Raw genomic sequence first — 20,995 nt, 5'->3', positions numbered from 1 at the left:
TGTGTAGCCATGATGTCCAATAGACCAACGAGCGCATGACGTCACAGTGCGCTATTAATACCTGGCCCGGAACGCCCATTCAGCATTGATCGCCAAGCCCGCTTATAACTAAAGCAGCGTTACAAAGGTAAATAAGACGAGCTTTCTTCATTTATTTTACGAATCTGACTATTTCTGACTGTAATGTATCGGCCATTGGCGTAGCCGTGTTGTTTAAACGACGCAATTAATGTATCGGCTATAAAATAGTCCAATAGAGAATCGCTCTGGTCGCGTTTGGAACGCGTTAAGTTTATTTTGGTTGCGGTCTGTTAAATGTGTCAATGGCGAAGCAGACGCATTCTTGTTGTTAGTCGAGAGGGGCGGGGCGCTTACAAGGGGCTAACGTGCTAGCTTTGCGGTTTACCTCGTTACTAAGGGCTCAAAGCGTGGCTTCCTCTCAATTCATTCGGCTTTGTTTTCTTTCTAGGTGATACGAAATGGCCCGTACAAAGCAAACCGCCCGTAAATCCACCGGAGGCAAAGCTCCAAGGAAACAACTCGCGACCAAGGCGGCTAGAAAGAGTGCGCCCTCTACAGGGGGAGTGAAGAAGCCCCATCGCTACAGGTGGGTATCATGTGACTTGGAAGTCGTGTTGTGGCAAACTTGAAAGTGAATGTCAAACGACGTGTATGTCAAAATGGTCACCTGAGCAATGGCGTTTTCACAGGCCGGGCACCGTGGCTCTGAGGGAGATCCGGCGCTACCAGAAGTCCACCGAGTTGCTGATTCGCAAGCTGCCCTTCCAGCGCCTGGTGAGAGAGATTGCCCAGGACTTTAAGACCGACCTGCGCTTCCAAAGCGCGGCCATCGGCGCTCTACAGGTCACTAGCAAATCACTTTGACAATCTTGAGGGTTGCGCCCGCCGCCATTATTCGCCACTTCATGCGGTGGTGGCTTTTCCTGCTTACAGGAAGCCAGCGAAGCTTACCTGGTGGGTTTGTTTGAGGACACCAACTTGTGCGCCATCCACGCCAAACGTGTCACCATCATGCCCAAAGACATCCAGCTGGCCCGCAGGATAAGGGGAGAGCGGGCCTGAGGACCTGAGGAACTTCAAACAAATCATCCTACTTAACGTACTTTAACATTGTCTTTTTTTTCTTTCGGGTACCACGCGTTTACCACGTTTGTATCGTACTTTAGACATCGAGCATTCCACGAGTTAGTCGCTAGTTTGCCCGTTGTATGGATTATGGTGACATCAGAGTTTTTGTGGATGATTCATTCATGTTAATATTTGTGCAAAAACAGAAATGTGGCTTTCCCTGTTGATGGACGTGTCTCGCAAGACTTTATGGACTGCTTGATGTTTCCCATCATTGAACAAAACCCCGGCAGCTACATTTTTTAAAATTGAAACTTGTTACGTCTTTCTAATAAAGGTATTTATGAGTAGATGTTCTCGTCTGGTTTATTTTGATGAAGCACGCACTCAAATTTGACTTATTTTTATTGACAACAATTTTATACAAACCACTCTGTGTGCTTGAACCCAGTGGCTGCAAGACAAAAGTTTATAATTGTTGTTTATTTTTTTTACTCTGACTGCAGGCAGACGTTAAGTATGCACTTACTTACCCACGTGGCAAACGATAGCTTGACACTCTTGGGAAGTGGCGGCTTTGAGCACCACGCAACTGAAGGTTTTGGTTTCGGGCGATCGGTTTCTAAGAAGGACAGAATTGAATTTAACCGTGAGCGCTCAATTGCACAATCGCTGTGGTACTTACATGACGCAAAATCCCAGCATGGTGCCATCTGGCTGAGCGTAACGCCCCACGCAGGATACATCGGGATAGTGATGTTCGCATAGCAACTACAAAAAAAAAAACAAAGCTTTTGACATTTTGGCCATTTCAATTGAATTGGACACACATTGTTGGGAACATATACTGTACAAGAGTCCAATAATAGGAATAAAAGCCAAATATGGACACTCACCACTTTGCTATTTCTTTCTGTACACGTTAAGTGTGTTTCCTGTAGGTCTAAAAGCACTTCCTGTGGAATCAAGGGCGCTGTGTGCTTCAATCAATCAATAGTGACGAGTGCTCTGTTACAGCGCTAACCTTGCTGGGCTGGTTTTGCTGTAACACGTGTGAAATAGCAGACTGCAACCTCTCCTTTGTCCCCAGCTAAAAATAGAACAATTCCAATCGGTCCAACCTCTGCCATGCTTGAGCAGGAAACAAAGGAGAACTTACCACTGCCATCTTTTTTGCCCCCAAGAACTGGACAATGTACACAATCCTGTCAAGGAGAGATGCAATGGTGGATGTGTTTGAGTGGTGTGTTATATCCCACGCGTCCACTTGCCTTCCCTCTTTCAGAAGCTGTGTCGGAGGGAGTCTTGTGGAGGGTGGCTGGCGGGAAGGGGCGGGGCCCAGGTCAAGGTTCTCCGTCTTGAGCGCCCGCAGAGTTTTGACCAGAGGAGCGTAGACGGTCCCGTCCGGGGCCCTGCAACGCACCAGGCGGATGGACAGCGGGCAGCCTTTCAGCCGTGATAGAATCATATCTGCCTGTGAAACACATGGATCCTTGCCAACAATTACAATGGAAGGCCTTTATTGTCATTATACAAGTACTTAAATGACACTTTGTAAAGTGCAGACATCCACGGATGGCGTGGCTTTTTCTCCCACCTGGCCATTCTTGGGATTCCTCAGGCAGATGCCGTCGATCTCGTCGATAACGTCGCCGTGGCGGACGAAGCCGTCGGCGTCCGCCTGGCCGCCGGCTACGGTGTCCCGCAGGAAAACGCGGCCGCCCAGGTAGCTGACAAGACCCAGGCGGGGAGGGGGAGCTCTTTCAAAGCCCTCGTTCAAAGGCCAGATAAAACAAAAGCGCAAACCTCAACAGCATCCCCGTCTGTCGGCAAGGCACCACTTGGTAGGTCTCGCACACCTGCCCAAAATACACCAATCGTTTCATCAGACCGGCCGGCGATGAACACAATCGGAATGGACGACGACGTTTTTTCTTACCGGTAAAAGCCAGCTCTCGTCCAAAAAACTGCAATTCTGCCCAGAGACATACATTTGTGAGGCAGCCCATTCCCGTCAACTGACAAGCGATGATATTTTGAAAACAGCTCTGACCTGCAAGTCAAGTTTGAACTCCACGTGAGAGAGAACCAGCAGCAAAGACATGAAGGGTTCTGGAAGAAGCAGACGCACCCCGTCATTAAGATTGGGCTCGGGGCCTGCATTCCTTCAAACATTCACCTGAAAACTCTTGCTTTCTGAAGATGGAGACGGCTGGGCTGTACCACTGAAAGGGGGAGGAAAAACTCTTGGAAAATACCAGCAAACAGACATGGGATTTTTGTCAACTTGGACACAATCGTTCATTATTTCAAATTGCTTTTCTGACCTCCAAGACGGAAGGCGTGTGCAGGAGGTGAGCCACGAAGGCCGGCAAGGCCCCGCGGACCAGAGCCAACCGGATCAGCTGCCGGCCTCGGCCTTGGGCCGACAGCGTCTTCTTGCAACTTTTGGCCTCTTCCACGGCGCGCGCCAAGCCGTGCGACCTGCCCGAAAAGGCGGGTCGACATTAGTCGGGGGGTCCACGTTCCGCGGGTTCACGAGCGTACCTGCCGCACGTATCTTGGCGGAGGAGCCGTTCAAAACATTGCCAGTAGTCTCGCCGAACCAGGCTGAGGACGGGTTCTGGAAACAAAGCACCCATCAAGAGTGACATTGGAAAAGAAGGGGGAGCTTCTATTAACCTCCTCTGGGATTCGCATGGACTTTTGGGGGCAAAATAGAAGAAAGAGCAACACTCACGTTGGAGTCCTTTCCGGAAGATCAACTCGAGAAGCTGACAGCAGTTGGACAGGTGAGGGTTGCTGTCCGTCACCGCCTCCAACGGCTGCAGGTTCAACAAGCAGGCTAGCCCAGAGGAAAGAGGTCAGAAAAAGGGCAAATGCCAAAGGGCTCAAGAAAAAAAAGGGACATCCCCGACGTCGTTACCTTTAAGAGCGTTGACAAGTGGATCTCTGGGTGCCATCAGCTGTCACCAAAAACATTCACAACTCTCTCTTCATTTGGGCCGGATCCGGGAATATTTCACATAGACAGTGTCAATCCAAAGTTGCTTAGACGAGCTTTCGACACTGAAAAGAAATGCGGTGGCAGTCGCTCACTGTGTTGGTCTATGAACGAGCGTGGTGCGTTCAAAGACCTCTTCCGATCGTACGTTCAAAACCTGCTTGAAAATACAAAATCGAGCGTCGATATAATTTGACTATCAGCGATTCAAAGGGCTGTAAAACATAAGATAAAGAAAACTGAGAAAAGATGCCAGGTAAGTCACTTTTGATCTCGGTTTGTTGCAGACAAAATGAGATTTGAATGTGACGGCGGCAGCGTCCTCAGGTGGTCATTATGCGCCAACGTCAAGCAGGGAGGATAAAGCCAAAGTGCTCGCCCCCTGGCTCATCTCAGTGGCTTTTGTCGCAGTAGCCAGTGCTCATCGAGTCTACTCGGGATGCGCTAAACTTGATCAAATTGGGAGCAAACGCGGGGACAACATTGTTCCAAACAAACGGACACTTTTTCCTCTTAAAAGGTAGGTCCAAATCGCAAACTTCCGCAAATGATGGGAGATGCTCTTCATTCTTTTTCAATCTTTAACAGAGTCGATGGGCTTTAGCTTTCAATTGAATGAAACATTTTTGTTTGCGTTGAAATAAGAAAGTCACAAGTAGTTAGTTCGTTAGTTAGTTGGTTACCTGGGCAACGACACACGAGCGATAATCCTGGATTTCCTCTAATCTCGCTCGTTCCCAGCTCTCTCTGTCTCGCGGACACCTGCAAAAGATTCAAGTGTGAATGAACATGGCTATCAAATGATATCACTTTGACTGTTTACTTATGAAAAGATTTTCTAGAATTTTAGGGGTCAGTGAGTAGATTTTCTTCTATTTCTTCTTTTAATTTAGGATTAAAAATTGTTTTTGTCCAATTCATGATTATTTTCACCTCCATTTACCTTTTCTTGTATTATACTTTTGATCCTTTGACTTGGGCAGGTGGGAGTCCTTTATTATCCCGTCTAACTTCATCTAGTACCGGACTCGGGCCACCGTCAGAATGATGAAGGAATGCCTCCAGTTTTTAATTGAACCTGCCAAAAGGCTCAAGAACCGTCTGAAGGTAAGGACTCAAACTAGCGCCCGCCACAGGGGAGCCCCAGTCATCCGAATCGCTCCGCTTCTTTGGCCAGGAATCCCGCAAGAGAGTGAAGCTGGAAAAAAAAGAGCCGCTGTTGGAGAGTCAGTTATTTATCATGGAGCTGGCCCGAGAAGTCAGCAAAATTTGCCAGGTGCAATATAGCACTTTTACTAGATTTGGAATTCACCTTCCTTCTGACGTTCCGTGCCATTGCCTTTCCTTTCTTTTAGAGGTCCAACGTCCTGCAGCACATTTGGGCCGGCCGGGACGTCTGGCCGCCCGCCCTGTGTCGGGACTTCATCGTGGAGTGGGCCGCCGTGCTGGAGAACAAAGTGGAGGTGGGCCCCGCCAATATTGCCGTCATTTTCCAGCCGGCGGCGCTCTGACCGAGGCTTCTTCCCGTAGGCAAAAACCGGCCCGTCCCGGCTGGACAAGTCGGAGAAGCTGGACTGGAAAGGTCAACTCCTTTGCATCCTGGAAGCCGGGGGGGAATGTGAAATGGGACCCCACAAGAGGATCATCATGGACTGGACGCGGGAAATGAGGAACGGGACCCAGGTGAGGTGCCACGTTACCCACGTGGATCGCATCCAAATGATGATGAGGATCCAGTGAGTGAACGTGGCTCCCCCCCCCCCCCCCCCCCCCCCCCCCCGCCCCCTTTCTCTGTGGGAAGGCCGGCGGCGTGTGGCCCGGCGAGCCGGTGCTCATGATGCTGGACGATCTGGAGTTCCAGTGGAAGAGGGGTCACCTGCCCAACTTGCTCCTGGCTTTGGAGCTGCTCCTGCTGGTGGCGCTGGACGCCGACGGGCCCGTCAAGGTCTGTCCGTGTCTCTTCCTAAAAGACAGCCGGGTTCCGAAAAGACGTCCTTGAAAAGTGAAAGGATAAAAACATTGTGTCAGTCTTACAAAGGAAGGAATGTCCCAAAAGGATACAACGGGTGGCCATTTACAATGGAAACCAAAGACAATGGCTTGATGTGATATATTCACCCACTCTGCTCTGTCCTTCCTTTAGGAGGACGTGACCAAGGAATGGTTGGTCAGAAAACAGAGGAACCAGAACATAGGTGAGATGCTGACCAAGTGCAGGAATCCAGCTGTAAAACTGTAACCATGTCCCTTCTTTTTCAGAGGCCGTCCACTACATCCCCCACGGTGGTAAGTGGCAGCTATAGACGAGTGTGAAAGACACTGCTAATTGTTATTGTCACCAGGTTAATCATTTGGCATCCATTCAAGTATATGCGGCTGTAACAAAGAACAAAACATTAGAGACAATGATTGAATTGAGTCATGATGATGATGATGATGATCTATGTCTTTTTTTTTTTTCTCTTTAGTGTGGAACTGGATCTGTGAGGCCTCCGGTATGTTACATCCTATTATACGCAGTAACAATATCTTAAAATCCAACTCATCGGGGGAAGAAAAAAAATGATGTCCAATCGATTGAGAATGTCTTTTTTTGGGACGCCGCAGAGGACGTGACGCTGGACCCGGACTCGGCCAACCCCCAACTCGCGATCTCCGGCGACGGGAGGAGCATGCGGTGCGCCCCGGCCCCGCCCACGACCCCGCCCCCCGACATCCCACGCGGCGAGGGCCGTTTCGACGGCTGGTGGTGCGCCGCCGGTCGCCCGGGCTTCGTCTCGGGACGCCACTACTGGGAGGTGGAGGTGGGCCGTCGCGACTGGCGGCTGGGCGTGGCCAAGGCCTCGGCGCCCCGCCGCGGTTTCCGCCCCCTGGACTCCGGCGCCGGTTACCTGACCCTGCGCCTGGAGCGGGGCGGAGATCTGAAAGCCCTGAGCGTGCCGGCCACCTGGCTGCCCCCCAGGCTGGCCCCGGCCAAAGTGGGCGTTTACCTGGACTACGAGCGGGGCCAGTTGTCCTTCTACGACGTGGACAGGCGCTCCCACGTCTACACCTTCAACGAGCGCTTCACCGAAGAGCTGGTCCCCGTCTTCGGGACGGTGGAGCTGCTCCGGGGTCTGGTCATCCGGCCAAAGGGGCTCAGACAACGCTGCCTCTGTCCCGGACCGTGTCTCTGGAATTAACGCTGGGAGAAAAGGGAGGGACGGAGGGACGGACGGACGGCGTTACCTTTTTTTCATGTCTCACGGCCGGAAGATGCCTGAAGAGGACGACAAACAGACTGCTGGAAATGAGACGCCTCCATTGACTTGGGAATAGTTCCAAATTGTGCCATAAGGACTTTTTCAAATGTATTTTCCACCTGATAATGGGGGATGAGGCGGCTGAATAACAAGAAGGAAAAGGCTCACTCATGTTTTGATCCTTCAAATCACAATGTAGCAATAGGAGAAAGAAGGGGCTTGGATTGTTTAACGGCGGTGTTTGAATAGTGTCCGTTTTTTTTCTTCTTTGCTACTTAGAAACAAAATACAAAAGTGTCATTGTGCTTCATTCTAAAGCTGGCGATATTTCAATCTTGCTTACATGTGCAGTATTTTTTTTCCTGAATGCCTTTTGCCTACTTCAATAAATCCAGCTAAGGCAATAAATGATAATCTATGTTTATTAAGTGCAATAGATGATGGGACAAACAGAAAATACAATGGCAAGCGCATTTTTGTACCTTTTTTGATGCGATTAAAAAAAAGAAATCTTCCCATTCCTGTCAAAAACCCAACGTATGAAATTTTGTTGTTGCATAAGCAGAAATATATTACGACCATTCCATACAAATTGACTATATTTGTGCAGCAAATATACAATCTTTATGTCTTGTATGGAATCCCAGTTAATGCATTCCAACAAAAACACATCAGTATTAAGTACTATGTTTTTATATATATATCATGAAAATAAAATAAAAACTTGGGAGCAAATCCAGCAGTTGTTGCAGAAAATGTCTTAAGGAAGCGACTATAGTATTTGGCACGTTTGTACGACTCCATTCCGTCAACCTAATTTGCCTTTTGACGTTGAAAATGAAAGCACTTGAGGCAAATCATTCAGTAAAACAAATGTGCTTTTGTAGCGAGAGCATTTTTAGGCTCCGGCACCAGTAAATATGTTAATGTGACATTGTCCTGAAATATGATACAGAGGCTAATCAATGTGTCAAGGGCGGCGTCGTGTCGGATTAAGCGCACACAGATTATCTGCCTCTTTGTGTGCGGATGAATTCAAAGATGGCGGAGAAGGAACCAGTGATCAAAGTTTGTAACAGACTTTGTTTAGTGTCTAGTTTTTTTTCCCTTTTCTTTTGTTTTGGTAGCGCCGCCGTCTCTGACGTTTTTGTCGACTGTACATGAGCTCTGGGACTCTTTTTAAAAGAAATATTTGGCCCACTAGCAAGGCATGGTCTGACTTTAGGAGTCGTAAAACATTTTTTGGCTGACGGCGGTAGCACCCATGACGCTCCTCTGCACCACTTCCTTGGTGACTTGGCGGCTCATCATGCCGCTGCTTTCCACGTGCTGCGTGGTGGTGGTGGTCGTCATTCCGTCTGTCGGACAAAAGCAAAATGGTCGGAATAGCCCGCGGGCAAATATTGAGCGGTCGTCGTCGTGTAAGCGCTAGAATCGAGTCAGTTCAGATAGCCAAAAATCCAGGCGGCGGCGTACCTGAGAAGAAGGGGTCGTTGATCATGGTGCGCGAGATGCTGCTCATGGTGCTCATGTCACTGGGCATGTTGAAAACTTCCCTCCTTGTCATGGATTGATTGTGAAATTGAGACAAGGCCCCTGCCAAAAAAATGAGGATAAATAAGATGAGTGCGCTGAAACATCCCATGATGACGGAAGAAGATATTTCAAGGCAATTTTTTGTGACGAGCAACTTTTCTCTGTATTTAGTTTGGCGTACCTGCATCCTGAGACTCGATGGTGATGATGCCCTCCCTCTCGGGGCCGAAACCCACAGTGGTCTGAGCCTGGACTTTGAACTTGTAAGGGATGTTCTCCGTCAAGTCGGGGACGGTCAGACGGGTCTCGGCGCCGTCCCCGCCGACCTGGAAGGAACGCGTGTCCGCTGGACAAAAAAAAAAACGGGAGCCAGAGAAGTTAGGAAAAATCAAAGCAAGAGTTTCACGAGATCGAAAAAGAACGGTCTCCTCCGGATCACCTCCTCCGTGCAGCTGCTCGCAGGTGACCACGTAGCCTAGGATGTCTCCGTTGGGCTTCCTCGGTTTTTCCCAGCTGAGCTGCAGCGAATCGGGGCTCAGCGCCGTGAAGACCAGCGGACCCGGCGCGCTGGGGGTGCTCAGGGTGAAGGGGGAACCTGCCGTCAAAGGAGGGAGGAGGGCGGTCACCGCCAGAGCGTTCTCGCCGGGGAAGGGGCGTCCCGAGGCGTGGCGGTGGATGGAACCTGGCATGGGACTCAGGGGGCTCCGCGGATCCACGGCCGACTCGATGGTGATGACGCCCTCTCTCTCGGGACCCCAGCCCTCTTGGCTCTGGGCCTTCACCTTAAACAGGTAGGAGTGGTTGGGAAGAAGGTCCCGGATGATCACCGAGTTCTCCGCCGGGTTGGTCACGTTGACGCGCTTGGTTTCGCCTGGACGGAAAAGCCACCCCACAAAGTCAACGGGTGAACGGAGGCGCAGCGAGAGCCTGCCCGTTCAATGACCCCTCTCACCTCCGTTGAGCGGCTGGTACGCCACCGAGTAACCCGAGATGTCCCTCTCGCAACGGGGCTCCTGCCAACTGACTTTCAGGGCGGTGGGACCCAGAGCCGAAAACACCAGGCGGCTGGGGGTGTCGGGGACCCCGGGGCTAAGTCTGGCCTCTGAAAGGAAACATTGTGAGGTGGTTGGTTGGGTGGATGTCGCCTTGGCAAGTAAGCACGTCCTACACTAAGCGGGCTCAGGCAAAACACCATGAGGACCAACCATGCAGTACCGGAGTTTGCCACCGGAGTCTGGCTTGAAGACCGTATCTTACATTGGAGGCAATGTAAAAAGGTCCCCGTTTCATGCAAACTAGAGCAGCACACTTACCCTGAAGCACTCTTTCCAGGTCATACAGGGCTTCGTTGACCTCGGAAGACTGCGTCCTAGCCCTGGGACCCCCGGACGGGTTGTAGCCCAACTGGCCGTGAGAGTGACTCTGCCACCCCGGCAAGCCGTACGCACCTGAGGGCGCGGTGCGCGGAAAAGAGGAGCCCAAACGGAAACAGAGAGAAAGAGAGAGAGAGAGAGAGAGAGAGAGAGAGAGAGAGAGAGCCATAGTCAGCGTAGCTCCCGCGGATCCACTTTGTCAGCCCGATCCGCACCTCAGCCATCACCACTACCACCACAAGCATGTTCACGTGCATCCAATTCCATAATGCCGGCCCATACGCTTAGCTGCGTCTACCGTACGGATCCATCTGGGTATTCCGCCACTCTTACGTTACCTATTTCAGCAAACTTGTTGGCTAGGTCTCCCATGACGATGGAGTCCCGTATGTTTTCTTCCCCGTAACTTCTCTCCGAGCGCTTCCTCATCACCACCTCCGACGTGTGCATTCCGCTGACTCCGCCCATCATATCGCCTCTGAGAGGGCTTCCTGTAAGGAGAGGGGAGTTAGCGTACCACTCTAGGGAAGCGTGGGCCACCTTCTTCCGACCTGGCATGTAGTGGGTGGTGGTGTTTTCCGTGCTAAAGGAGCCGCCTCTGTAGTTGGAGTTAAAAGAGGACATGGGCGAGGAGGACGACGACAAGTTGCGCGTGGCCGAACCGCCCGGGAAAAGGAAGTTCTGGTCCCACTTTCCGTTGGTCGTGTAATCTGTCAAACAAGGAGACGGGAGCCGAGGGCGTCGGGAGAACGTCACCACTTGGGATTCTCCTCCCCGGGGGAAAATCATACAAATATGGCAGCCATTTTGAAAAAGACACGCACCATCGCCAGACATGCTGGGCGTCTTGGAGCTGGCGGGAGACTTCAGCACCTCGTTGCTGTACATCAGGTAACTGTCGTATTCGTCTCCCGCTTCGGCGTCCACGATGGGGACGTCCGGAATGATGGGAACTGAAAGACGGAGAGAGAGAGGGAGGGGGCCCGTGTTTTTAGCCGGTGGGAAATTCCCCCGAAAGAGGATGGCGACTCACTGGACAGAGGTCTGGCCGGCTGCGACGCCAAGTTGATGGTGGCGTCCCGATAGGGGCCCCAGCCCACGCTATTCTTGGCGCGGACCTTGTATTGATAGGTCTGGGCATTGACCAGATTCTCAATCAAGAGCATGCGTTTCTTTGGGTTGTCGATCTTCACCTTCTTGGCTGCCCCCATTTGCTCTGGATGAGAAAAGACCACATCAAGAATGAAATACCCTCGTCCGCACCCAGACAAAATGTCACTCGGTGAACCCAAACAACAAAAGGGTATGGTTCACCTTTCAAACCAATTTGCTACAAAACTAGGCCTCACTCAAATACCACATTTGACCGTTACAAATCTGAGCTGGCTCCACCGTTTGGGATAACCGCGTGCTAATGTCCCGCCCTCTGGTGGTTCTCTTACTCATGTCGTCGTCGATGGGGGTGTAGAGGACCTCGTAAGCCGTGATGTCACCGTTGGTCTCGGCCGGCTCGGCCCAACTGATCTGAGTGACCGTGGGGCTGATGACGTTGAAGGCCAGTCGACCCGGTTCGCCGGGCACTGCGCAAAAGCGATGGCATAGGATTATTGCCGCGGCGATCCGGTACGGCCAAAGACCAAAGAGACGGCCGGTTACCGTCTTCCAGAGTCTGACAAGCCACCACGTCGGTCTCATTGCCGTTTCCCGAGGCGTTGTAGGCCGACACTCGCATCTCGTAGTCGCAGTAGGGGTACAGATTGGTCAGATCGGCGTGAGGAGTTTTGACGTCCAAGACCTGAGCATCTTTCTCTGGGTCGCCGTAAATCCAGTACTTGACCTAAAACCCAAATCCCCCGGATACCCAACCATTTACAAAACAAGGCTCCAGATGACTATTATGTCACGGCACGGAGGAGATTTGACGAACCTTGTACCCCGCGGGGTTTCCGGCCGGCGGGTCCCAGTTGAGGCGGATGCTCCTGGGTCCGGTTGCCTTGGCCTTGGGGTTTCCCGGGGCCAGAAGGCGACCACCGGGCAAGCTATTTTTGGGAGACACCAAGCCTTTCTGCTGCATCTGGGCTAACTCGGGAGACCTGGGGCCTACAGGAGAGTAGGGCAAAACAAAAGTCAGGTGAACCGCGTGTGCGGGGAAATTCTAAGTAACGACACGGAGCGGATCGCCACCGACCTCCTTCCACAACATTGACGACGGTGGTTTTCCTTTCTCCCACGGTGGCGTTGCTACTCGGCTCCAGGAGCTCCAACTGGAAGGAGTCGGGCTGAGCCAAAACCGGGTGACTCCTGGGGTCGATCACGATCGTCTTCTCCGTCTCTCCGGGGTTAAACTTCAAAGTGCCCGAGAGGTCCACCCGCTGGCCCTTCTTTGTGCGCCATTTGACGGTGGCCGGGCCGTCCCGGTTGCGAGTGCGCACCACCGGGATGCTGTAAGATGAATCGGCCGTGGTGAAGCTTTGGGTGCCTCTCTTGAACATAATAGCGCCGGGATCTGGTCAAGGGGAGAAAAAAAGGGGCGGAGGGTCAGTCGTGCGGCCCGGGGCGCTCCGCGGAAGCCCCCACTGTCCCGGACCGGTACCTGGCGGATCGGCGATGGTGATGGTGGTCCTCGGGTAGCGCCCCAGCTTGGCGCCCTGTCGCGGGTTACTGAGGTCCATGACAAATTGCTTGACTTGTCTGTCGTCCAGGAGGGCGTCCTTCTCGCCCAGTTCCAACAGACGGACCGGGACGGTCTTCTGAGTCTCGCCGGGACCGTAAGTCAAGTCTCCGTCCACGGTCACGTAGTCCTAAAATATACACACACACACACACACACCACATAAAAATGAAAGGCGCGTCTTTGACGTTTCATATGAAAAGAAAGCGGCGGTCACCTTTTTATCCTTGGCCGTCAGATCCCGCGTGCGGTAGGACACTTGCGTGCGTCCGTCCTCCACGATCTCTCGGCCGATGGGAATATTGGCCACGCCGTCGTGTCGACTGTAGGTGTAGGACGGCTGGAGGAAGGAGAAGATGCTGGGGGCTGGAAAGATACGAGGAAGGCGTGTTTAAGTCGCCGCGGGCAAATGAAAGGGAATGTTTTTCTTCTTTTTTTTCCCCTGACCGTGTTCTTTGATGATGGTGATGTTGACCAAACGTTTTCCAATCTTGGCGATGCCCAGCGGCACGTCGGTGGCCTCCACCAGGAGCTGCTTCTTGTCGTCGTCTTCATCTTTGGTGAAGAGAGGCACGTGAACGTCCAGCGACTCCACGCCCTCTTGGAATTCGATCACCCCCGTAGCCTCTGAGGAGGGAAAACCAAGCGGTTGGAAACAAATACGGCGGCTCCTCTCCGACAAAGCCACAACATGCCGGGGCTGATATTCATTTGAAGAAATAGAGAGAAAGAGGAGATTTGAAAAAAAAAAAAGAGTCCGTCGCACCCCTGTCTGTGGCAACAGTGTAGTAACCGGGCAAGACTTTCAGCTCGTTGAAGCGTCCCGATTGGACATTTCTCACAGTCAGCCTGACAATTTCCGGGTAGCTGCTGCGGGGCGCCGACAGGATTGTGTCCAAGATGGTGTAGTCCTGCCTGAAGGGCAAAAATAAGAGTCCGGAATGTATAGTTTGCGTACTTTGAAACTTGGATAGAATGGAGGAGGATGTAACCTTTTCCCTGCATTTCTCTGTGTTCTGCAAGCAAAAGGACAGATTTTGGATTAAAACTTGCACCCACACCCCTGACTGATGCCAATACTGTTCTTTTTTTAATTACTCATTCAATTTCAAAATTTACCTAAAGGAAGTTTTCTGGATTTTCTGGGCCCCGGGAATTTGTTTGTAGACCTCGTTAAGCTAAGGGGAAAAAAAGCAAACCTCAGTGGGGTATGACAGTAGTAGATCCATCACCAGGAATAAACCAAGAAAATAGTCCATTTTACGTTATCTGCCACTTCTTTACGAAGCTGTTCCGCATCTCTGGAGTCCGGGCGAGACAAGTTCTCGGAAAAGCGCCTGTTGACCCGCAGGGAGATGGGATACTCGACTACAAAGAGAAAGGCACAAATGAATTCGATGCTATTTATTGTCATTACGCGAGTGACTCCGTCTCCAATGCCGCCTTGTACTCACTGGTTTCTTTAGGGTTGGGCTTGATCAAGGCCTGGGGGTGGTTGGGACTGCGGTGCACGTTATCCGTCACCTTCCAGCGGACCACGTCGGTCCCTTTGAGAAGCCCCGCCCTCACCATGGGCGTGTCCAGGTGGTCCGAGGTCAGCAGCGAGTGGCGGAGAAGATACTCGTCCTCCTTGAATCCCACCGTGCGGCCTAAAGACAGAGCCGACGGGACAATTCATCGGCCTTAGGCCCAAGTGACACATTGGCAAAAGGATTGGCGCCGGCTCATACCTTTCCTGCAGCAAGGCAGCAGGGCCAGGCAGCTCTTGAGAAAGGGACACAATCAAAAGACCTTTAGTTTTCTGCTCATTTGACCAAGGTTGACCGAGTAAACGTGACCAAGGCTGGCTTCATCAACCAATAAACGTGAACAAATTTCAATGCAGACTAAAGCATCTCTTATTGATGGATTTGAGTGACTATTTTTTACCTGGCAGCAGGTTTTGCAGCAGGCACAGTATTTCCAGCAGCAGAGGAGCAAAAGTGCCAGCAGTAACAAGAGGAACAAGAGGAGAGGGAGCAGCCACAGAAGGCTGCCAGCTGGACAATCTGAAAAGAAGGGGGGAAAAAAAGACCTTGAAAACCTTGATGTAACATTTGTTTTTTGGTTGAAAGAAAGCGCAATACCTTTCTTCATGAGAACCTGGACCTCCAAATCTTTAGAGGCGGAAAATTTGGAGTTTTCCACCGTGTAGTGGTACGTGCAGTCGTCTTCTTCATCTCGGAACGTGCATTTGTGAAGCACCTTGTCGGCTGAAAACACACACACACACACACACACATGCCTGTATTGGCCAGGTCCATATTTGGTACAATCCTAAAGTTAAGAGCGGGATGTTTTCCGCCACCTTCTTTTAATTCCTCCACCATGGTGACTCTGAAGGAACACTTGGCACACTCCTCCTTGTTCTTCTTCTCTCCGGTCTTCCAAGCCTGACACTGGGCGCAGCTCCGCGTAGCCTCGCACACCCCCAGCGTGGTGGCCTGGACAAAAACGGACAAAAACGGACAAAAACGGACAAAAATGATCACAACCGAACGTGCATTTTATAAATCTTTCAAATGGATACATGCTTTTCATTTCAAATGGATACGTGCTTGCTAGATACCTGGAAATTTGGCTCACAGGTGGATGACATTTCAAAACTCGATTCCGGACACTCGCAAAGGCCACAATGGCATTTCCCACGTCCATTGCAAACACCCTAAAATGGAGAAAAGGGGTATAAGAGAGGGGAGAAAATGGGGATGCCGACAAGCGGGTAACTGGCGATACGGCCAGGACAAAGCAGCGTAACGGGAGATGCGAAACAAAGGACTTGTACCGACCCCGTTGCTGTCCAGACAGGTTTGGTTGCTCTTGGGACACTGACAGGCATTTCCCTCCCAGCCCTGAGAACACACGCAGCGACCCATGACGCACGAGCCGCGGTCTAATTTGGTTTGAGACACACACACAAAAAAAGAGAATTAACGGCGAGGCGTAGCGACCGACTCTCAAAAAGGGAGACGTCAACGATACCATTGCAAAGGAAGCCGCCGAATCGCTGACACTGGGTTCGGTCGTACTGGCAGTAAGGTCCTTCAAACTGGTCGGGTTTGTAGCAGACGCAAGTTCCGCATTCCAGGCAATCCCCCCGACCCGAGCAAGGTTCCGTCGATCCCGGACCAATACACAGGCCGGTGTCCAGGGCCGAAGCGCTGGCCGAACAGTTACAGAATGTGCTCAACCTGAAGAAAAAGCGAAAGGAGCTGTAAGTGGGCTTTCAAAATCCACAAAAAAAAAGGGCATATTTGGATTTTTTTTTTTCTTCTCACCAGCCATCGTGGCACTGACATTTCCCACACACCAGGTCTCCGTTTCCATGGCATCTGGGCGCGTTCCGGACGGCCGACTGGAGGAGAAAGAGAGCAGAATAAAGGAGCGAGTCTTGGCCAACCGGCCTCTACGGTCGCTACCTTCTCGCAGTCGCAAGTGGGACACAGGACTCTGGCGTTCACGTTGACGGCCGAGCCGAAGGTGGTGGGTTTGATTCTTATCCGTCCCTCTTTTTCGTCCACGTCCATCTTGCAGACGGGCGACTCGTCGATGGTCCTCTGGGCTTTGAGACGCAACTTGAATTTTCCCTGCCAAAAACGTTTCCAAGGGTCGGGGTGACTTATCACTTGAAATTTCAAACAAACGTGCGGCTTTTCGGGGCTCCGGTGGCTTACGATGGCGCCCGGCTTGAAATCAAAGGCGCCGTATTCTGCCACCTTTCCGGCGGTGGACAGGAACTGAGCCTCGAAAGCCTTGGGTCGGTCTTCTGCCCGAATGCTCATCTTTGAACGGATACTCTGAAGAAAAGAGGGGGGGTGGGGCATTTAACAAAAAACTGGTGCCTCCATTGATGGGATCCAGTGGTAACTATTTACCTTAAAGGCCATCTCCATGACTTGCAGGATGTTGGAGGAGTCCTCTTGCAGAAGGCCCACCTCGGCGATGGGGAAATACGTCTGGAGTTTCTGCAAAGTCGACAACCAGGCCGCCCGGTTAACGGCGTTCGTCGTCAAAGGCGCGGCGTAAAGCGGCGTAAGGCGGCGTAAAGCGGCGTGGAGTGAACCGAGCAACCGACCTTGTAGTAGGTGTACGAGTGGTTGGTGACGGCAAAGACGGGAATGATGTTGTGTTTGCCCAGCAGGCGGACCAGAGTGGGGATGGAGGGGTAATCCTGGGAGGTGTGCTTCTCGTATCGCCCTTCGCCGTCCAGGTGGCACTTTTCGTCGTTGCGGGGCAGGATGCCCGACAGCACGTTGGCGCCGTCCGCCTCGTAGTGGAAGGCCGACTCGGTGGAGAAAACCAGCAGGTGGGTGCTGTGTTCGCGCCAGCCGATCTTATCCTGACCACAGGACAACAACAACAACAAAAATGGTCTCAGATGGAAATTACCCATGCTTTTCACTGCGGTTCGCAGATAGTTGTTAAATGAGGTTACAAAAAAACAGGGTTGGACAAAGCGTTAGCTTTTGTGGACGCGCGTTTACCCCGCAGACGGCGGCCTGGAGGATGGCGTCGAAGCCGCCTTCGGGGGCGTCCAAGTTGCCGGAGATTCTCTCCTTCTGTAGCTCGTCCGTAAAGAAGTTCAAGTCGTTGGTCAGCTTGATGACGTTCTCGAAAGAGAACGGCGGGTCGCTATTGGGCCACGGCTTGGCCAGTCTGGAATGGGACGTGGTCGTCGTCACAACGCGCCGGGGTTTTGGAAAAGGTCAATTGCATCTTACTTCTCGGGCCTCATGTCGGTTTGGGGCTCGATGACTTTGTCCACAAACTTCCCGAAACCGATGGTGTAGTCGTCCGACAGCTTCTTCACCAGCGACGCTGTCGGGTGACCGCGGGTTTACGGCAAGGCGGACGTGGGCCGGACGCCGGCGAGAGAGAGAGAGAGAGAGAGAGAGAGAGAGAGAGAGAGAGAGAGAGAGAGAGAGAGAGAGAGAGAGAGAGAGAGAGAGAGAGACGCTCACCCAGCTCCTGGCCCATCCTCTTCAGGTTGTCCAAATCGTCTTCCATGGAGTTGGAGAAGTCCATGAGGATGTAGAGATCCAAGGGGCCTTTGGTGGGAGCAAAAACTTCCACGTCCACCATCTTCTCCTCCCCCGGCAGGAAAGACATGCTCATCTGCTGCGGGGACACCTGCGACTGGGCCCTTCGGATGTCAATCTGTTGGTTCTGCACAGCGACAGGGAAGAGCATTGTCAGCCTAACGGCCTTTCGGAAAGAAAAAATAAAACCTCCGAGAGAGAGAGAGAGAACTTACTCTTTCGATCTTCATGGCGCTCTGGGCTACGATCATGGCGCCGGCGCTGCAGCCTTGAGCCAGGATGTTTGCTTGCAGGTCGCAGCGAGGTCCATTAAAGGTCTGAAGGTCAAGTGGAAAGTCATTTGAGCATGTTTTTACTCAGAATGGAAGAAAATACATCCGTGGTGGCTTTCTTTTATTATTTTTTTGCATATTGCCAGCGCACTGAAAACATTAAGAGATGCTCGAACCTCTTCGGGACAGTAAGCGCAGCCCGTTCCCGCCTGCAGGCATTCCGAGCAGGTCTTGGATCTGCTGTCAAAGCAATAGTTGGCTGTGGAGAGAAAGAAGAGGAAAATGGGCCAAGCGTTAGATAGCCGAGAGCGAAAGTCATCCTGGTGCAGAACAGAATCTGGGCCCGGGAAATGTAGCCTGATCAGACACCACAAACGCGGTACCTTGAGTGTAGGAGGAGAAAGTGGTGAGAAGGAGCAAAAGTCCAAGTCCCACTGAGAGATGTAATGTCCATCTCTCCATGGCCTTCCTGCCCCTGAAACACAAACACACACACACACAAAATCATGCTAAAATAATGCTAAAAAAACAACAACATGTTTTTAGAAAATAAACTGGGGATGAAAGGACTTGAAAGTACTTATAAAAATACAAAATAACATACTAGCGTCAGTACTGAAATGTTTCCCTTCTACACTTGACGCCACTTACTGACTTGAAAAGTAATCAAATAAATGGGCCATGACGAGAAGGGCAATTTGTCCAGAGACGATTCAGCCTCTCAAAGAAGAATTTCTCCACGGGGTGAGAAACAGAGCCCAAAAAATCTGCCTGTAAACACATGGGAAAGACACCCTAACACTTCCCTGTGACTGTGAGCTGACCACAGGTGTGTACTACCCTCCGTGTGTGTGTGTGTGTGTGTGTGTGTCCTGTAAATCATTGACCACCATAAGGACTTTCCTACAAAACATAACTATCAATCACAGAAATATGTGCAGGCAAAGCAATGTCTGTTATTCTTGCGGTAAACAGGGTTCTATTAGAGCGTAGAGGTCACGATTTCAGGCGTTTGGGTAAATAGATGAAGAAATAGGTGATCGTTAGGGTTAGGGTTAGGGGGCAGACAAAAACCAGGCAAAGAGCGACGCCAACGTAAAACATCACAGCTACATTTGGTTGAAAGTTGGACATGATGGCGAACAGTAACAGTAACTCAATCAGGTGAAAAAAAAGAAAAGTAGCCTGGAGCTACTAGTGCGTCGCACCTGGAAAAAAAACCCAAAGCAATCTGACACTGCCACCATTAAAAGCATTTTTCATAACATTCTGGCTGGGTGCTTGATTAGGATTTTTTTTTAAATTTCATTTTTCTTTCATTTATTCATAGGCCAATTGCATCTTATTTTGTTCATCTTAATCAAAATGGAGCATTTTTTACTGTATGGGGGGGGGGGGTCCACAGTTAATAGTTGATGGTGGTATAAATGATTTATTTTAAACTCCATTTAACTATACTTGTTTAGTAGAATTTAGTTTATAATAATGACAGCACACTTTTTGGATATAAAATTGGGTTTAAAAAATATAGTCAATAGTTCAAGATGATATCAGCTCATTAGGAACTTTGGTCAGCCCAAAATATGCACAAGGAGTAAGTATGAAGAGCAATTTAAAAATCCGGGTTAATTAGTGACCACGAAGAGAACATAAAGACGTAAACAAACCTGCTTGTGACCTGGCGGCAGTCCGAGTTCAACAGTCCAACAAGAATGAAGCAGAGCACCCCCCCAGGCGGATCCGATGTGGCATTCGCGAGCCCAGACTTGGAGAAATGTTCATCCGCCTGTCGGAGACCAAAGAAAAAAAGAAATCTTCAAGTCCTGGCAACAACGAAAAACCCTTTCCGGCATACAGTAAAAAGTTCTTTTCTTCAGAGTTTTGCCAGTTCTTTGTGTTGAAATATTGACGGGATTGCCCAGAAACACACGACAGGCCAGTGTGTGGTAAAGCGATCTTGAGCAAGTGAACCAATGTGACTTGGTCCCTCCTTCAAGTTCGGAGCCCCCACACATGCGCACACATGCGTGCACACTCCCATTTCAGGTGAGGAGAAAGGACATCCAAGTCAACTCCCACCTTCCACACCCTGTTAAAATGTGAAATCCCCACACCCCTCTCCCACATTCCACTGGGAGAGACGTTACCTGTGCGGGCTTGAGCGCGGGGGCTAGGCTAGGCTGGGCCCCTCCTTTAATGGCCTCCTCCCAAGCTCTCGGGAGTGGCGCACGGAGCACAACTCTGCCCTGGGGCCAATGTGGGAAAGTGGGAATGTGGCCTCCCCTCCTCGGCACAAAGGCGCCCCCATTTCCACTCGGCACAAATATTTGATATGAATACAACTCCACTGGGCCGGCCGGTCGGTCGGCACGTGGGCCGCCCGGGGAACGTGACACTCGATCCTCGAGTGGTCCGTTGACAAAGGCGCTTACCTACTACACGGCGCGTCAAGGGCCCAAAGGTCCGATAAGACTAGGCCGTCCAGGATGGAGTTTTCCCTCAATGCAAGTGCTCCTGCAAATGAGGAAAAAAAAAAAAACTTTTGAGACTTGGCCATAACAACAATTCTCAACAACAAAAAACATGAATTTAGTTTTGGTGTCGCGCTGATGAGATGTTTTCTACCTTCCAGAGCAGTGATATTTGCCATGGGTGATACAAAATTCTTAAGAACGCATTTTAAAAAGGTGAAATGAGTCGTACGCAATATCATGATTGTGAAACTCCCGG

General features: G+C 51.0%; 4 protein-coding genes across 12 annotated transcripts; 2 read left to right on the top strand and 2 right to left on the bottom strand.

Moving 5' to 3' along the window:
* The first annotated feature begins 7 nt into the window (after positions 1–7).
* LOC144211215 (histone H3.3A) lies at positions 8–1,441 on the top strand. Its single transcript, XM_077738258.1, has 4 exons — positions 8–127; positions 470–607; positions 711–864; positions 955–1,441. Exons 2-4 carry the CDS (start codon positions 480–482, stop codon positions 1,081–1,083), a joined length of 411 nt encoding a protein of 136 aa, XP_077594384.1. The 5' UTR covers positions 8–127; positions 470–479; the 3' UTR covers positions 1,084–1,441.
* Positions 1,442–1,487: 46 nt separating this feature from the next.
* On the bottom strand, positions 1,488–4,847 carry LOC144211211 (uncharacterized). Of its 3 annotated transcripts, none has more exons than XM_077738248.1 (16): positions 4,777–4,847; positions 4,016–4,158; positions 3,830–3,934; positions 3,637–3,712; positions 3,417–3,573; positions 3,269–3,335; positions 3,143–3,201; positions 3,029–3,064; positions 2,896–2,948; positions 2,687–2,819; positions 2,249–2,563; positions 2,114–2,179; positions 1,986–2,045; positions 1,775–1,860; positions 1,623–1,711; positions 1,488–1,543 (listed from the first exon to the last, which is right to left on the bottom strand). In XM_077738248.1, exons 2-16 carry the CDS (start codon positions 4,050–4,052, stop codon positions 1,509–1,511), a joined length of 1,374 nt encoding a protein of 457 aa, XP_077594374.1. In that variant the 5' UTR covers positions 4,053–4,158; positions 4,777–4,847; the 3' UTR covers positions 1,488–1,508. The 3 variants fall into 3 exon arrangements, with proteins under 3 accessions (XP_077594374.1, XP_077594376.1, XP_077594375.1); XM_077738250.1 differs by lacking the exon at positions 4,777–4,847 and having other exon boundaries at positions 2,249–2,294; positions 2,361–2,563; positions 4,016–4,504; XM_077738249.1 differs by lacking the exon at positions 4,777–4,847 and having other exon boundaries at positions 3,269–3,314; positions 4,016–4,503.
* LOC144211212 (E3 ubiquitin-protein ligase TRIM21) lies at positions 4,408–8,074 on the top strand. 2 transcript variants are annotated; one of them, XM_077738252.1, is made up of 10 exons: positions 4,408–4,613; positions 5,077–5,200; positions 5,271–5,369; positions 5,449–5,556; positions 5,624–5,776; positions 5,895–6,038; positions 6,237–6,288; positions 6,353–6,379; positions 6,562–6,588; positions 6,701–8,074. In XM_077738252.1, exons 2-10 carry the CDS (start codon positions 5,138–5,140, stop codon positions 7,273–7,275), a joined length of 1,248 nt encoding a protein of 415 aa, XP_077594378.1. In that variant the 5' UTR covers positions 4,408–4,613; positions 5,077–5,137; the 3' UTR covers positions 7,276–8,074. The 2 variants fall into 2 exon arrangements, with proteins under 2 accessions (XP_077594378.1, XP_077594379.1); XM_077738253.1 differs by lacking the exon at positions 4,408–4,613 and adding an exon at positions 4,711–4,945.
* On the bottom strand, positions 7,742–20,780 carry itgb4 (integrin, beta 4). Of its 6 annotated transcripts, none has more exons than XM_077738232.1 (43): positions 20,698–20,780; positions 19,933–20,051; positions 18,649–18,740; positions 18,442–18,524; positions 18,209–18,310; positions 17,916–18,120; positions 17,676–17,772; positions 17,439–17,610; positions 17,030–17,293; positions 16,830–16,919; positions 16,629–16,751; positions 16,374–16,541; positions 16,233–16,309; positions 15,937–16,145; positions 15,744–15,847; positions 15,524–15,619; positions 15,263–15,398; positions 15,042–15,167; positions 14,845–14,963; positions 14,646–14,679; positions 14,370–14,564; positions 14,180–14,283; positions 14,035–14,093; positions 13,908–13,931; positions 13,682–13,830; positions 13,363–13,542; positions 13,133–13,281; positions 12,838–13,045; positions 12,433–12,750; positions 12,172–12,344; positions 11,901–12,081; positions 11,687–11,824; positions 11,278–11,460; positions 11,069–11,197; positions 10,796–10,954; positions 10,583–10,735; positions 10,185–10,319; positions 9,824–9,973; positions 9,554–9,742; positions 9,311–9,466; positions 9,053–9,217; positions 8,812–8,931; positions 7,742–8,693 (listed from the first exon to the last, which is right to left on the bottom strand). In XM_077738232.1, the coding sequence occupies exons 3-43, from the start codon at positions 18,725–18,727 to the stop codon at positions 8,557–8,559; spliced, it is 5,838 nt and encodes a 1,945-aa protein (XP_077594358.1). In that variant the 5' UTR covers positions 18,728–18,740; positions 19,933–20,051; positions 20,698–20,780; the 3' UTR covers positions 7,742–8,556. The 6 variants fall into 6 exon arrangements, with proteins under 6 accessions (XP_077594358.1, XP_077594359.1, XP_077594357.1 ...); XM_077738233.1 differs by lacking the exon at positions 20,698–20,780 and adding an exon at positions 20,413–20,532; XM_077738231.1 differs by lacking the exons at positions 19,933–20,051; positions 20,698–20,780 and adding an exon at positions 18,917–18,963.
* Between the last annotated feature and the right edge of the window lie 215 nt (positions 20,781–20,995).

Source organism: Stigmatopora nigra, chromosome 18 (genome assembly GCF_051989575.1).
Source record: "Stigmatopora nigra isolate UIUO_SnigA chromosome 18, RoL_Snig_1.1, whole genome shotgun sequence".
NCBI lineage: Eukaryota > Metazoa > Chordata > Actinopteri > Syngnathiformes > Syngnathidae > Stigmatopora > Stigmatopora nigra.
The sequence above is the reverse complement of the archived record's forward strand: the minus strand, read 5'-3'. Positions and strand labels throughout refer to the sequence as shown.